This window comes from Candidozyma auris, chromosome 1, assembly GCF_003013715.1.
Source record: "Candidozyma auris chromosome 1, complete sequence".
Classification (NCBI taxonomy): Eukaryota; Fungi; Ascomycota; class Pichiomycetes; order Serinales; family Metschnikowiaceae; genus Candidozyma; species Candidozyma auris.
The window spans coordinates 658,167-673,758 of NC_072812.1; the positions used below are offsets into that span (position 1 = coordinate 658,167).

At 44.4% G+C, this 15,592-nt stretch overlaps 8 protein-coding genes across 8 annotated transcripts; 1 reads left to right on the top strand and 7 right to left on the bottom strand. All coding sequences in view use genetic code 12, as the record gives it.

Annotated features, from left to right (window-relative positions):
• Window positions 1–8: 8 nt before the first annotated feature.
• On the bottom strand, window positions 9–983 carry SPT14 (phosphatidylinositol N-acetylglucosaminyltransferase SPT14; the record flags this gene model as incomplete). The annotated part of the gene is made up of 1 exon (XM_029034528.2): window positions 9–983. The coding sequence occupies one exon, from the start codon at window positions 981–983 to the stop codon at window positions 9–11; it is 975 nt and encodes a 324-aa protein (XP_028889770.1).
• Window positions 984–1,435: 452 nt separating this feature from the next.
• MEX67 (Mex67p) lies at window positions 1,436–3,235 on the bottom strand (the record flags this gene model as incomplete). Its single annotated transcript, XM_029034529.2, has 1 exon — window positions 1,436–3,235. The coding sequence occupies one exon, from the start codon at window positions 3,233–3,235 to the stop codon at window positions 1,436–1,438; it is 1,800 nt and encodes a 599-aa protein (XP_028889771.2).
• A 321-nt stretch (window positions 3,236–3,556) lies between these two features.
• Window positions 3,557–3,991, bottom strand: DAP1 (Dap1p; the record flags this gene model as incomplete). The annotated part of the gene is made up of 1 exon (XM_029034530.2): window positions 3,557–3,991. The coding sequence occupies one exon, from the start codon at window positions 3,989–3,991 to the stop codon at window positions 3,557–3,559; it is 435 nt and encodes a 144-aa protein (XP_028889772.2).
• Window positions 3,992–4,679: 688 nt separating this feature from the next.
• On the top strand, window positions 4,680–5,204 carry NAT5 (peptide alpha-N-acetyltransferase subunit; the record flags this gene model as incomplete). The annotated part of the gene is made up of 1 exon (XM_029034531.1): window positions 4,680–5,204. The coding sequence occupies one exon, from the start codon at window positions 4,680–4,682 to the stop codon at window positions 5,202–5,204; it is 525 nt and encodes a 174-aa protein (XP_028889773.1).
• Window positions 5,205–5,251: 47 nt separating this feature from the next.
• CJI96_0000308 (protein-transporting protein SEC63) lies at window positions 5,252–7,276 on the bottom strand (the record flags this gene model as incomplete). Its single annotated transcript, XM_029034532.2, has 1 exon — window positions 5,252–7,276. The coding sequence occupies one exon, from the start codon at window positions 7,274–7,276 to the stop codon at window positions 5,252–5,254; it is 2,025 nt and encodes a 674-aa protein (XP_028889774.2).
• Window positions 7,277–7,619: 343 nt separating this feature from the next.
• On the bottom strand, window positions 7,620–9,389 carry ADE17 (bifunctional phosphoribosylaminoimidazolecarboxamide formyltransferase/IMP cyclohydrolase; the record flags this gene model as incomplete). Its single annotated transcript, XM_029034533.2, has 1 exon — window positions 7,620–9,389. The coding sequence occupies one exon, from the start codon at window positions 9,387–9,389 to the stop codon at window positions 7,620–7,622; it is 1,770 nt and encodes a 589-aa protein (XP_028889775.1).
• Window positions 9,390–10,148: 759 nt separating this feature from the next.
• On the bottom strand, window positions 10,149–10,763 carry RPL15A (60S ribosomal protein eL15; the record flags this gene model as incomplete). The annotated part of the gene is made up of 1 exon (XM_029034534.1): window positions 10,149–10,763. The coding sequence occupies one exon, from the start codon at window positions 10,761–10,763 to the stop codon at window positions 10,149–10,151; it is 615 nt and encodes a 204-aa protein (XP_028889776.1).
• Window positions 10,764–14,343: 3,580 nt separating this feature from the next.
• On the bottom strand, window positions 14,344–15,039 carry CJI96_0000311 (uncharacterized protein; the record flags this gene model as incomplete). Its single annotated transcript, XM_029034536.2, has 1 exon — window positions 14,344–15,039. The coding sequence occupies one exon, from the start codon at window positions 15,037–15,039 to the stop codon at window positions 14,344–14,346; it is 696 nt and encodes a 231-aa protein (XP_028889778.2).
• Window positions 15,040–15,592: the final 553 nt, after the last annotated feature.

Consider the following 15,592-nt stretch of genomic DNA (forward strand, 5'->3'; position numbering starts at 1 on the left):
CAATCTTTTCAGGTCTTTATTGCGTTCTTATTTTTTTTAGGCCATTTGACTGCACGGTCGATATGTTCAGCAGGATAAAAGAACTCTAAAATAATAAGGAAAATAATATCGACGATTACACACAACGCATAGAGCTTTCCTGCGATTACACCACAGCAGTAATAGTTCCCTAACCTGTCAAGCAATGGCTTATTTATTGGTTTCGTATCCAACGAGTGATAAACTTTTTCGGTTCGCTTTGCAATGTTCGCCCAGCTATACATCTTTGCAACTTCTTTATGAAACTGTGATGTATCAATTGCACCCAGTTTGACAAGCTCTATGGCACCTGAAAGAGCCAGTACCAATGAATCCTCCTCTGGATTTGCGAAAGAAGTCATATGGTGTGGAAGAACTTCAGGAATTCCCCCTACTTTTGTAGTCACAACGTACAAGCCACACGAGGCAGCTTCCACGATGACTGTTCCAAATGCCTCGGTTAATGAAGGATGCAAGTAAATGTCGCCTTGAATCATGACATCTCGTACCTCTTCATGTTTCACAGCACCAATGAGCGAAACCCTTTCTTGTAAGAAGAATTTTTCTCTCATTTGCTCCAAGTCTAGGAATTTCGGTCCGTCACCCGCAATTATGAAATCTACGTTTGGGTCCGCAGCACAGATACGTGGAACTATCGCTGTCAAAAGGTCTGCTCCCTTGTTAGGAAAGAGTCTGGAAATCACAACTATAGTCACTCGAGACTTGTCTCGACTTCTAGAAAAGTCTGGTGCGAAATCGGCAGATATAACAGCATTTGGAATCACAGAAACATCACTTGGATCTAGAGATGCTCGTAGCGTGGTGTTCTCTTTACAGGTATGAGAAACGCATATAACATGGCTTATATCACTGAGGGTAAATTTTAGGAGTTTATTACCCACAATCGAGTTGAAATCAGCGAAACCAAATAATGAATGATCTGTGAATACAGTTTTAAGCCCCATAGTACGTCCATGGAATATGGCCTCGCACCCCAAACTAGAGAAGGAACCGTGGCCGTGTACAATGTCTATTTCCTCTCTTATAAATATATTTCGTAGAATGGGGAAAGCCAGAAAGACTGTAGGAAATGTAGTACTTCTGTAAACTTGAAGGAAAGCTAAATAATACACTCGTAGTCCGTTTGTCAACATGCGTACTCCTGTTCGAGAACCATAGTCGTGAGTGATTATGATGACTGTGTGACCCAACTCAATTAGCTTTTGCGAAAGGTGATAGACATGGAACTCAACTCCACCTGGTTGGGGGAAAAAATAGTCCGTGACCATCGCTATGTTGTGCTTTTTTCTCATTCTCACCTATTAGTGATGGGTTAAGTAGCTATCTATATGTGTATCGCAATGCGCGCATATTTACAAAGCATCCATGGAATCTTTGTTACAGTTAGATACTCTACTTAACGTGCAAAGGCATCTGGCGGAAGAGTAGATGCCGAGATTTTGAAGTTTGATATGCATTGTTGGTAGTCCCAGTTGCTTTGTTGGCAAAGCAACACCCCGTACTCGATGTTGAGCTTTGTCTCTAGGAGGACTTTCACAAGTAATTCCTGCTGCATGACATTCAAATTGGCCTTGACTTGAGCAGGAAGGTCCGCTGCTGTGGGCACGTTGACTCCAGGGGGGGTGGGGGTGTTCGTGTTGGGAACTCCAGGGCTTGGTGTTGCCGCTGTTCCTACGGCTGGAGCTGGCGATGGCGTGTTTTGAGGTTGTGGAGATGCTTGGGTAATCTGTTCAGGCCTGAAAGCGTCTGACCCAACATCTGAATGAACACATAGAAGATCACTGGCCACTATCATGCTATTATTTGGCCCGGGTATGACAATGAGAGTTCTGTCGAATCCTTTGGTACCGAGGGTCACTTTCTTTTTGGGTTGATATTTGTTCCTTGCATGATTGTTGTTCATTTGCTCCAAATTTTCCGGTGGTGCAACTTCTTTGTAACTCCCATGCAAAGTTATACTAATAGCTCCCATCTGCGGTAATCGGTAGCACTCCATGCTGAAATCATCAGGCTTTGTTAATAATTCATGCTGTGTCTTGGGTATTTGTGTGAACGATTTAAAAATTTGTTCTTGTCCGTGAGCTAGTTTACCCATTCTGACTTTGGCAGAGGACATCTTAGTCAAGTTTCTTGATAAAGGAAGGTAATACGAAAAGTCAGGCAAGTCCTTCGAATCAAACGCTTTCGGATGAGACATGTCGATCTGCACTGAGAACTGTGATTCGTTTTGATATAGAACCATAAGTTGTTGGCGATTGCTGTCCCATAGGTTATAGAAATTTGTGATGAAATTCGTCGAAAGAGCTCTAGTTTCATCGTCTTGGAAGAACATAGCTTGAGGACGGTCAAACAGTAGGCTTAGATTTTTACGAAGAGCTTCTTCATTTCTCAAGACCTCACCATCCAAAATAACTAGACGAGGGAACACTTTAAGAAGCTCTGATTTTATAGAATTAACTTCAGTAGGATTGGTGGTGTTGAGGAGTGGATTCCCTGCGAGAATAAGTTCTCTAAGGTAGCCAAGCTTCTTTTTCCAAACTTCAAAAACCTTCACTCGCGCCAACCTATTATTCAGCAAGGCCAAATTTTGCAATTTAGGAAACTCGCGAGCCAAATCTGAGACAGTCGTAAGATCAGTGAGATCGTTATTGGATAAATCTGCGCTGGTGAAGTCTAACTTCATTTCACAGGCCACTTTTATCATTGCAGTGATGACTTTCGATTTAGTCGAAACGGATGAGAAAAACCCCTTTGCTGAAAGAGTAGGGTCTTGTTGAACAGCGCTCAAATTCAAAAGTTTGAGTTCAGGATTATATCTCAGCTTTAAGAACATTTTGAGCGTCTGGACAGTGTTGTCTGGTCCTCCTTGTGCACCAAAACCCAGTTGCTGATTTGAATTGACCTTAAATATCTTCAACACGCCGCCCGCAAACCTCACACCAGACCAGCTCGTTAGCTGGTCCGCTTCGCTGGGAGAGCGAACAAAGCCTCGTATTCCACCAGTTGCATTGTTAACAGTGTAGTTGGTAACTGTGATTTTGCATTTTCGGGAGATGAAACTAATACACTCTTGAGCAGAGGCGCCATTCCAGCCAGTTATTTCAACCTCCACTCCATTATTCCCGCTGATATTGGAGAATGCATTATTATTCAGACCGAAACCACCAAGGTTGCCCCTACCACCTCTGAAGGACATGTTAGCAGGCCGGTGAGGTTGACTTTGAGCTTTGGTATTTCTGAGGTTCCAAAGTCAATTTTTTCTCTCTGCGCTCACTTTGCATTCACATCCGCACCAGTGCATACTTCACCAGAATACTACAGTGGCATCGCGCTACTACATCGCAAAGCTCTACGACATAGACAGATATAATTCCAATACCATATCTTCATTTTCGTAGACTAAACATAATTCGTTTGGCAATAGTGAAAAGCACCCAATCACCATAAGCCAACTTGTCGTCGAAGGAGTGCGCTGAGATGACAAAAGAAGGGACGCAAGAATATCTCGAGTCCTCTCTCACTCTTTCTCGTTGCTCAAGCTTCCGACAATAGTATACTTGCCCTCAAAATGAGATTCCCAGTTTTCCAAGGACTCTTTCTCTTCAGCGCTAAGATCAGACAAAGTATCAATGGGCTTGTCAAGAGGCGTAAGAACCGAAGGGTCGAAAGAATTGTAAGCCAAACCTCTCGAAGCATCTCTGCCAGCGAAGTTCTCGTATGGGCCACCAGGTCCGTAAAAAGCTTTGCCTGCACTGACATCAAAGACTCTGCCTTTCACTGCAATATAGACCTTTTCATCATCTTTGCCATTATACTTGGCTAGCGTTTTGGGAGTAAAGGCTGTTTGAACTGGAGGTTCGGCGTTCACTTGAGCTGGAGCTGACATGAAGTCGGAGATGATCGACTTAGCAAAATACGCAATGAGACATACAATGATAATGAAGGCGATCATGAGCAATTGATGGAGCCTTTTTTACTTGTCAATGGGTAGATTGAACTGTTATTGACACAATTCCTTAATTGCCTGTAAAGAGTAAAGGAGGTCTGTACGAGTATCTGAGTCGCATGGTATCACATACAGTGGTGGGGTGCCGTCACATGACAGATTCACATGCTCCCACAATAAATTGGGATCAATGGCTTCATGATTCAATCGGTAGGGAGCAGATAGTTGGAAAGAAATGAATATTTTTCAATCCCCTTAAGATTCATGTGCTCTAATTTTTGATCATCTTTGGTTTGGGCCATCAGGACTAAATTTCTATAACTTGGTGGATATTCGCGAGAACAGTCAAATTCTTATTGAACAATCCCACACTGTAAAAACAGTAAGGGAGCAGTATGGATGAATAATAAAGAAATTTGATTTAAAGGGCAAAGTTAAGACTGCCTGAGGTCATTGGGGCCCTCACGATAGAAGTAGGTTGGTAATTATGATATTTTCGTGGTGCCAGGAAAACGCTCAGAGTAGACGGAAGCTGTGTTTAATTGCACTTCCTGCTAGTAGGTCAAGGATCAAGGAAAATCCATATGTGTGTCAATGACTTTATGACTCAAGACTCCCAACGCAAATTTGGTGTACGATTACAAGAATGCATACTTCAGGCGCACTATTGTAGAACCATTTGAAAATAGACATTATGGGCAGAAACATCATTACGCTAGACGACTTGACAGTCAACAATATTGGTACTTTTAAAAAAATTTTACTGGTGACTTTGCCAACATCGTATCCAGAGACATGGCTCAAAGATGCATTTAATAATGATCACATAGTCAAGTTAGCCTTCTACAGTGAACTTCCGGTGGGCCAAATAAGAGGGAAGTTGTCGAATTCATCTCATAATATATCAAGCTTCGAGTCATCCACTTCAGCTCAATTGAATTCTAAGATAATTCCAAACGCAATCTACATTGAGACACTCTCTGTTCTTGAAGCTTATAGAAACCAGGGTATAGGGTCAAAATTGCTTGAATGGATCATCGAGCAAGCTAAAGAGAGATTCATCCACGAGATATACGTTCATGTGCACATCAAAAATGACAATGCCATCAATTGGTACGAAAAGAAAGGCTTCGAGCGCTCTTCCGAGCCAGTGAAGGGATACTACGAGCTGCAAAACTTGAATGAGCCGGATGCGCTCGTGCTTACATTAAAGGTATGATTTTCGCAGACAATAGACGAACTTTACATAAATTATTATGGTACACTCTACTTCTCGGCCTCGTCCTCAGTGTCGGTGTTAATATCACTGAAAACACTTTCGTTGTCATCCTCTTCCTCTTCTTCTTCGGCAGATGTCTTCTTGACAGCTTCACCTCTGAGCGCTGCTAAAGCCCCAGCAAGGGAGTCCTCTTCTGGGTCAGAGATATCGCTGTCTGAATCTTCCTCTTCATCGTCATCGTCATCACCACCACCACCAAAGGCTTTGGCAGCTTTCTTGACGGCTTCCACATTGATAGGGGGATCCAGAACCTTCATCTCTAATGGAATATCAACGTCATTACCGAAGTATGCGTTATTTTTCAAAAGAAGCCTGAAGTGAAAAGTGCCTTTAGAGGGAGGAGCAGGTACGGCTAATTTTATTTTGAAAGAGCTGAGCACAACAACATCCTCCTTACCTTCTATCCATTCCTCCTGTGTGAGTTCTAAGTTGCTTAAGTCAACTCTCTCTAATTTTGCAGCTGCAGTTCCCTCCACAAATTTATTGTCCCTTTGACCAACGATGTAGCCATCCCAAAAGTTTGCGACTTGACGTGGGTAGTATGGGGCGTATGCATATGGTAGTTCTGGTTGAGTCTCATTCGATCTCAAAGGGTTCTTCAAATCTTCGATGTCTTCAACCTCAAGAAAACGCTCTTCGTTGATTTCTGGACAGGATTTAAGTCTCTGGGATTTGATGAGGAAATTAATGACGACATGTGTTGTGGAGTTTGGGGTCACGATATCTTCTCCTGGGACACGGAATGTAGCATCAAGAACTCTAATAAAAGGAATATGTGCAGCAACATCTAGGGCAACTTCGAGCTTGTCAGTGTCAGTAATTCCCAATACCTTACCAACTTCTTCCTTCGGTAAAGTGAGCAATTTACCGATTTTTTTCACATCCTGTGATTCAACAGAGGTCTTATCGACAAAAGGAAGTTGCAACAATTCTCTATGCTTGCCAACAGGAGAAGATGCCTGATAAATACCCTTGAGCAAATCGTAGGCTGCACTTATCACATCGTGAGCTCTGAAATTGGTGGCAATCTCAATGAAACCTTCGATAAGCAGTGGTAGTTGAGAGATAAGATTCAACTTTTCAGCTTCTAGAAGAAGGTCATCGGAAACGCGAGATTCACGATTCATGTGTTTCACAATAATAGACTTAAGCTGTTCGTGGGATAAATTAGCATATCCAGAGTTGATCTCATGAGATTGGAGTACCCAATCTAAAATGTCAAATGGTGTAAACACCTTTCCGGGGTTCTTGTCAGCCAACTTACGGACAAATGTTGCAGCTGTGTCAACATGCAAGCCACCCTTGGTATGACTCTTGACGTTGTTCCACCAAGAGCCGACAACCACAGGCATCAAAACACCAATTAAAAGGAAGTAGAAGATAACCATGATTGGTGAGTACTTGCCCTCCACCAAAAACTTCGGAATGGCGATGCCGTGGGTGATTTGCTGTTGACCGTCAGGGTGACCATATTTCTTAATGTTCTCCATGGTTACCTCATCAGTCAATGCTCTGTACGCCTGGTTCACACGAAGGAACTGGGCTTCCATTTCCTTTCTCATTGTTTCAGAGTACTTCACAAGCTTATCGGGATGATAGATCAAGGACAATTTCTTGTATTTGGACTTTATCTCCTTCTCATTTGCCGAGTATGGCAAATCCAAAATCGTATGGGGATCAAAGAACCCCTGCAAGCTTACCTCCTTGGCAAAACTAGTCCAGATGAATGCAACTAGACCCCAGCCCAAAACGAGAAACAAGAGCTTCTTGTTGAAAATTCTGTCTGATTTGGCCTTTGAGTAAAACCTATCAATTGCATCTGCATGCTCCAAGTTCAAAGTCCTATGGTTATGTTCAATGCTGCCCTTTATACGCTTCTTGGCTGGGGTCCCCATGCCTGCGGCACCCCACAAATATATAACGGTAATGGGCAACAAGGCGAACACAAGCAAAGCCAACACGAAGTATGGCCATGTTTCAGACCCTTCGTCGTAACTGTATTCGGAATCCATGCTGGTGGGTTGGGTGAACGGTGGCTAACTTTTTTTACTTTTTCTGACGTTGGTGCTCGAGGTGAGCCAAGACTGCAGAAAAGTAAGCGACACGGTAGCCTTGCTCGTAGTAAGTATTAACAGTGAAGGAAAGCTCAATTTGTGGAGAAGGAAGAACATGAAAGAATAAAACCCACAAAACAATTCTAAATAGGTGTATATAACAACTCTTTATTACTTACCTAATTTTAAGTGAGGGACGTGGGGATCTCCAGCGGTGGCGCGGATATTGTTTCGAATTCGTGCTGGTAGACTTACATTATGGATTCCAAAACGTACAAGTTGATGAATGCTACTTAAAATATTAATGGTGGAACAAACGGATAGGGTTCTCAACGTACACCATGTTGTAAGAGTCCGCGGCAGAAAATACTGCCTTGTCCATTACAGAACCAGAAGGAGCAGCGACGAACTTCACACCCGATCTGGCGGCTCTGTGCACATTGTCTGGGAATGGGAAGAAAGCGTCTGATGACAAAGCGACACCGTTTAGCTTGTTCATCCACTCCTGTCTCTCTTCCTCGGTCAATGGGGCAGGAACCTCGGCGAACTTGGACTCGTACTCGCTCTTTTCAGGTTCACTCTTAGGAATCTGATTGGTGACGTACAAGTCGATAGCGTTGGACTTGTCCGGTCTCTTGACACCCTTGGCCCACTGAAAGCCCAACACTTTAGGGTGCTGTCTCAACCACCAGTTGTCGGCCTTCTCACCAGCCAATCTGGTGCAGTGAATTCTCGACTGCTGACCAGCACCCAAACCAATCACCATACCGTTTTTAGCATAGCAGACAGAGTTGGATTGAGTGTACTTCAATGCAATTGTAGCAACAGTCAAGTCAACTGTGCCTTGCTCAGTCAATTCCTTGTTTGAGGAGACAATCTCCTTGAAGGAGGAACCCTTGATGATTGCGTCATTTCTCTTCTGTTGCAAAGTTATACCATATACTTGTCTAGACTCAATAGCATCGGGAGTGAAGTTTGGATCAATCTGCAAGATACAGTATTTACCACCCTTCTTTTTCCTTAAGATTTCCAAAGCCTCCTCAGAATAGCCTGGAGCAATGACACCGTCGGAGACCTCTTTGGAAATAATTTGGGCAGTTGGGAGGTCAACGATGTTCGACAACGCAATCCAGTCTCCAAAAGAAGACATTCTGTCGGCTCCTCTGGCTCTGGCGTAAGCGTTGGCCAATGGAGACAAGTTCTCAATGTCCTCGACGAAGTAAATCTTTTTCTCAACGTCGGAAAGAGGCAAACCAACTGCAGCACCAGCAGGAGACACGTGCTTGAAAGAAGCGGCAGCCGGCAAGTTCAAGGATGCAGACAACTCCTTAACTAAGGGCCATGAGTTCAAAGCGTCCAACAAATTGATGTAACCAGGAGAGCCAGACAAAACCTTGAATGGCAATTCGCCCTGAGGAACGAAAGCCTGGGCAGGCTTCTGATGGGGGTTGGCACCATATCTCAAGGGCAATTGAGAAACGTTCTCAGAGTACTGCTTTCTGAAGAAATCAGAAATGGCAACATCATAATCAGCAGTGTGCTCAAAAGCCTTGAGAGCCAATCTGTTTCTGGTATCAGCAGAAATTTCACCGGACTTTAATTCCTCCAAAAAGACAGGGTAGTCTTTAGGATCAGATAAGATGGTCACTCTAGCGTGGTTTTTGGCGGCGGCTCTCAATAAAGTGACACCACCAATGTCAATTTCCTCAACTGCTTCATCAACAGTGACGGCGACCTTGGAAACGGTCTCCTTGAATGGGTACAAGTTGCAGACAACGTAGTCAACCTTCTCAATACCCTGAGCGGCCAAGTCAGCTTCGTCGTTTTCCAAGTTTCTGGCCAAAATACCACCGTGTACGGCTGGGTGCAAAGTCTTCACTCTACCCCCCAACATCTCAGGAGCATGGGTGATGGAGGAAACGTCTTCAACAGGGAAACCTGCCTCGCGAACCAACTTGGCAGTTCCACCAGAGGCCAAAATTCTGACATTGGCAGCGGTCAAACCTTTGGCCAAGTCCAACAATCCGGTTTTATCGTAAACCGACAAAATGGCAGTTTTTGAATGAGCCATTTTTATGCGTGTTTTCTTTTGGTAGTGAATTGATGGTTGTCTATCAAAACCTTGGGATAATCGCAATCAATTGGATGTAAGGAGAGGAAGATTTGCTAATGACTTTCTTAGAAGCAGAACCTGTGTTTCCTTAACGTCAATGAGGATGAAGAGCAGGCTAAAGAGACTAATCAAACTGGGATATTTCAGTATATACCAAAAAACCGTGAATGATACCAGATTAATTTTTCCAATTGTGTTCCACCTCGTTCCTCAATATTAAGGAGGCACGGGTGTTTAGCATAGTGCCATACTTTATTATGCCTGATACGAGTCAGACAATGACTCCGGGCGATAGGAACTCGCAGAATAGGGTTGATCGTATGACAGTTCAAATCAGATGTTTCATCTGTAGTTCGATGATGTAATACATGTCTCAGAATTTCTGTATTACTTTATCAAATGAAGCCATTTATTCGTTGCCATCCACGTAAACAAAATCAACTCCCTCCACGATAAGACGAGGCGTGATAACGGAAAATCAAGGACTCATCGTCAATAGATAGCTGACAGGTATTTTCACAATAATCTGGCAAATATAAAATAAATCCCTGTATATCAAAAGTAAAACTGTCCGTATGGCTATTGAGTGAGTTCGAGTAATCTTGTCAACTAAATAATTTCTACGCATACAAATCATCTTACAAGATGCTGTTCATACTTTCAATACACAAATGAATGGCACCAATAAGCTGCTTGAAAATCCTAGTGATGGGCTGCTTAAGATCTGTATCTCCACAAGGACAAAGTGTTGTGCTTCTTCCAAGTGTGACGACGGCCAGCCTTGGTGTTGTTGTACAAGTGACCCTTGGCAATACCTCTGGACTTCTTGCCAGCGGAAGTAAGACCTCTAGCTTCTCTGTGCTTGTGAACTGGGTTAACAATCCAGTTGTATCTTGGGTCTCTTCTGATGGCATTGTGAGATGGGTCCACACAAATGACCTCGTAGTACTTGTAGGTGGAGTCCTGGTTCACCCAGTAAGAATTCAACACTCTCAAGTTGGCAGCTCTTCTACCAACTCTTTCCTCGGCGGTCACTCTCAAGGACTTCTGGTACTTGAGCTGAGTGACACCCTGGTTGGTTGGCTTACCGTAGGTGGCTCCCTTTGGCACAGGTCTCTTTCTACCACCTCTTCTAACTCTGATACGGAAGATGACGAAACCCTGCTTGGCCTTGTAACCCAATCTTCTGGCCTTGTCTGGTCTAGATGGTCTGGAAGCTCTGTGGATGACGTTTCTCTGTCTGTACTCCCAACATCTGACTCTCAACAAGAATCTAGCGACATCAGACTGCTTTTTTCTCTGCAATTCTTCCAAGTATTTGTAAGCACCCATTTTAGTTTAGTGGTAGATGAGATGTTAAGCACCTTTGAAGGTTTTTTTTTTTTTTCACCGAGACGCACGCAGCGAGGTCACAGACGGGTAACCCCTTGGTAGCACGTGACTTTTGAATCTTTTGTTTGAGTCACGTGCGTAATTGATGGCTCGAGCCCTAATGCCTTTTATTCCGGTATCTGCGAAAACGGCATCTAACATCGGAGTGGCTAAAAGCACTTAGCTGCAAAAGGACCTCTGCATGACTTACGCCGTATGCGTACAGACATTATAATTGTGGCCCCACCAATAATTCTTAGTGTCCACGTCTCCTCACGAGTCCACATATAGGGCTCGACAAAGAGACTTTTTTGAGTTCCGAAAACTCTGCAAAGGATCGCCACCTATGGTGATATAGAAAGTCATTGTGAGATATTATACACTGGGCGCAAGGCTACGTTATTTGTTGGGCGCTGAGAGGCAGCCTGAGTCGATTTAGTCTTCCGACCTGCCTATTCTGGTAAGGACCGCCCACACCGTTTGAAGTGCTGGTCATGTCCCTGGCCTGTCAAGTAATTTTGAGAAGTATTTGCTCGCAAGACACAAAGGTCGTGACCAATCAAGAGCGGAACGGATAAACGTCTATTGACACATTGCATTGTTGAGACTTTGGGGGTGCCAAAGTAAATCTATCAGGCGCATGTTGTAAGTTATCTATTTTTATCTCTATTACTGTTAAATCACTCCTGGTCCTTGTAATTATTCCGATGGCCACTTAGGGTATTGTGGGAGGCAAGTTTTCGTCAAGTAATCTTTGTTTCTATCATTGAGCTTTTTTTCTTTTATTCAAATTCGAAGCGTGACAGAACATTGAGTCTGTGTTGGAACCCAACAAGCCCACCTTACGGATTGCCAAATCCAGAAACCGCACAATACCCAAGAGCACGGCAATTGGGCGTAAAGGCACAGCAGGTTCCTGAATAATCCTACATGGGGACTGGGGTATACCGCAACACGAACAGAAGGTTATTACTGAACGATGGAGGTGGTGCGCTTTCTCCTCACCGTAATTCGGATCATCTCTTCTCGTATTCCTTGGCTTAGTTTTTCCGGGTACGTAAATGATGAAGCAAGGGGAAAAGTCTGCTGTCATTCATCATGCATCCTGTCCAAGGTGCGTTCCTTGCGTCATGCATGGAAGTAGCGGGCCAGTCGCCTCGCCTAGAATTATGCACCCTCAGCTCAATACGGAAGGCAGATGAGATAACTATGTGAGCCAGACGTGGGCCGATGCTTTTACGACAAATCTACGACTGGTACTTTCCTGCGGAAAAACTGTGCCACCAAAAAAAGTAGCAGGTGTCACTTGCGACCTGTCGATCCCCCCCCCCCCTTCCCGAAACTCATCTTATCAACAATGTCAGATATTTGAAATTCTTAGGGTCCTGAAATTCTTAGGGTCCTCATATTTCTTCTCAAGAGTAGTGGAAAGCTGTAGGCCTTGATATCTTCCATGACACCTGCAAAGAATCCATTCACCATTGTGCTTACCGAACCCATTCCCCCCTATTCTACTGTTTGCCCCACACCACCCGTTGTGTAATTTTTCCAGCGTACATATTTACGGGCAGTTAAGTTTTTCTTGATCTGCCTTATGTGCGTCTACTGCGGCGACACTAAGCGCTCGGCACCCGTATATCTCCAGGCCACGCCTCATGGCGTATATTCAACGCTCCAAGGCTTACTCGTTCTATCGGCGCAGTGGGAAAAGTCAGCGTTTCTTTTTGACCTCGTTGTTGACCGGACTAACTCAAACACTTAAACTTTTACCTACGATAGCCATCGTCTGTGAAGTACCTGCTTCCGTGCAATCGAGCACGAAAAGAAATTTTAAGCTTCGTTGAGAAGTCGCATTTACCGCCTAACACCTTTTTCTCCAAAAAATTTCAACAAGAGTCTTCAATGCGGCCAACCTTCAACTTCTCAGCATTTTGATGCTAGATCCTTCATTCCCCGGTGCCTTATGCGAGATCTCCATTCGGGGTGAATAAATAAGAATCTTACAAGATGGGTCTGTGCGTCCGCGTGCATAGCCTTCTCGCAACTACATATGTCGGTTGTGCGCACAGCAGTGGAACCCTCTGGGACTTGCATGGGGAGTGACGCTGAAGGTACATGCGAGTAACAGTCCGAAGCGCTATTCAGGGAAGTCGTTGGCTACCTGCGTAGGTATAAATAGGAGGTCTCATTTCGCCGATTCTGGACAAATTTTTAAGAAAATGAGGTTAGCCAGCTATTTGAACTGTGTACACTTTGTCGTCCACAGAAGCCTGAATAATTGTATTCAATTTGTTTGAACTGGGTATTTATTCAGACATTACTTCTTCACCCCACTTCAACACAGAACCCATACATCCTGAGTCATTTCAAAGCAACCGGTGACAGACTGCTGTCGTTTGCATCGTTGTTTCGATTTCCCATCGATTCGACTCACCTGACTTCTACACCCTGGGTAATGCCAGACGAGCAGCATCACCCTGCTGACTGGTCATCCGAGCAGTACTTCTCAGATTACAGGCAATCTGCTTCAGAAACAGCGAATATGACGTCTTACTATCAAGCTTATAATCATGGCCTACTGACTCTGCAATTTGAGAGCCAACATCCTCTGGATGAACAAACTTCGCTGCATTTCGGCCATCGGGAAGAATTCACCTCGACGGTCTCCTATGGGCTCCCTTAATACTCTTTTAGAAATCAACAGCATCAAGACTTAACTCATAGTCCAACTGCGCAATTCTCGTACGGCGATAGAGCCTATGCTGGTGCATACGAGTCGGTGGTCCATGAGGCGCCTCTTACAAGGGTTATTTCGGAGAGTCTGGTGATGAATGACCCACGTACTCAGCATAGTCAATTTAGACAGCCTTATTCTTATCATCCTGGCCTACGCTCTGAAAATGCCTCAGATGAACTGTCGGAAGGAGCTTCGCCAGAACAACTTGTAGGAAGCGAGTCAAGCTTTCAAGAACCATCCACATCAAACCCTTTAAAAGTACCCAACAATTTTGGACTGATGTCCTACCCAGATATGACCACTATGGTGAACTCAGAAGCCAACATTCCGCTTCCGATGGTTGAGACGACTTTCGTCGACCCTTCCAAGTGCTTAGTTTGCGGTAAAAAAATCCTAAGAGACATGACAAGACACATGTGGACCCATCAAAAAGAAAAGCGTTTCAAATGTGTTTTCCCTAGAAGCAGCTGCCAACATAGATCGGGGCTGTTTAATAGACGGTACGACTTCAAGAAGCATCTTCTCAACAACCATTTTATTTACGACGATATATCAGCACGCAAGGAGCATAATCTACGAGAGAAACTCACACAATGGGGTACCTGTCAGTGTGGACAGAGATTTTTGTCGGGAGACTGGTTGAGTGAACATATCTTGACCAAAGACGAAAACAAAAAATGTCCTGCTCTACGAAACCATGAACAGCTGCATGAATATAATATTTAGTCAATAGAAGTATCGAGGATCATCGTTAACAAGATATAAAACTGAAAACATAGTATCATTAGTAAATCAGGCAGCAGACTACTTTAGGGACTTGAAAAGAGTAATAAGCTCCTTTCCTCCCACAACTTTGACCTTTGGTTCCTCCGCAGGCTCCTCTGAGGACTGCTCGAGAGATTCCTCAGCCAAATGAACGGCTACTTTACCGACCTCACTGCCGTAGATAGGATAAAATAGGTTGTTGCCGATGAAGGTGTTGTGGAAAAACTTCAACGTTCCCGCAGACAAGTCATTGAGAAAGCCCTTAGGCTTCTCACGCTCTCCCAACAAGGGCCCAGGACGCAAAATGATGGTGTGGGGGAACTTGAGAGCAATTACATCATCCTCCAAGCGGCCCTTTGTCTTGAGATACAACAAAGGGGACAGGCTATTTGCGCCGACAGAAGATACGAGAACAAAAGTCTTGACGCCAGCCTCTTTAGCTGCCTTGGCGATTTCCAAGTTGAGGTCATGATCGATCTCCACAAATCTTTTGGCAGAGCCAGCTGCCGCTCTTGTGGTGGCCAACGCAGAGAAAAGCACCGAGGCCTTGGCAGAGGAAATGATGTCTTTATATTTGGCGGGGTCTGCCTCGACTATTTTGTTGAGTTTGTCCGAGACGAAGTCGAAATCACGACGAGTCACCGTGGTGATGTTACTGAACTTTGCCAGAGCAACTGAAGTTTTGAGGATTTCATTTCCGCAGAGGCCGGTTGCACCAAAGATTAATGCTGACATTATAAAGAATTGCTTGTTGAAATATTTGAGGATGTGTGTTGGGTGACACGAGTAGTTAAAAAGCAGAAGTGGCAAAGACGACGGGTTAGGGAGTGCGTTAGTTGGTGCGTAGTGATGCCACACTAGACAGGGAGGGCTGACGTACAGTCGCAACACAGCACTAAACCGAGTGAACAGTTGCTTTGTAGGACCCTTGCAATTCTAGTCCCCAGCGAGTATCCTTCGTAAAATCTTCGTCTTTCTGCTTATTGCATGCACCGTAACTGTGCTTCGAGGCGCTTTCACAGGACACGCTTGATCGTATGATATTTGCTTTTTGTACGTCTTCCAGTGAGGCGCCGTGATGCGTAGGTACTTTTTCGGCCTGGCCAACGGATGCAGACGTGAAGGACCTTCAGATGAGTGCACCGCTAAGAGCGGAGGGCACAGGGCCACAAACATGAAAAGGGGGATATAGAAGAAGGCGGTCTTTTATTTTTTTTTCTAAAGACCTGGGTTCGGTAATACGCCCAACCTACTTTGTGGGGCCACCTTGACGTCACCAGCAACGTAC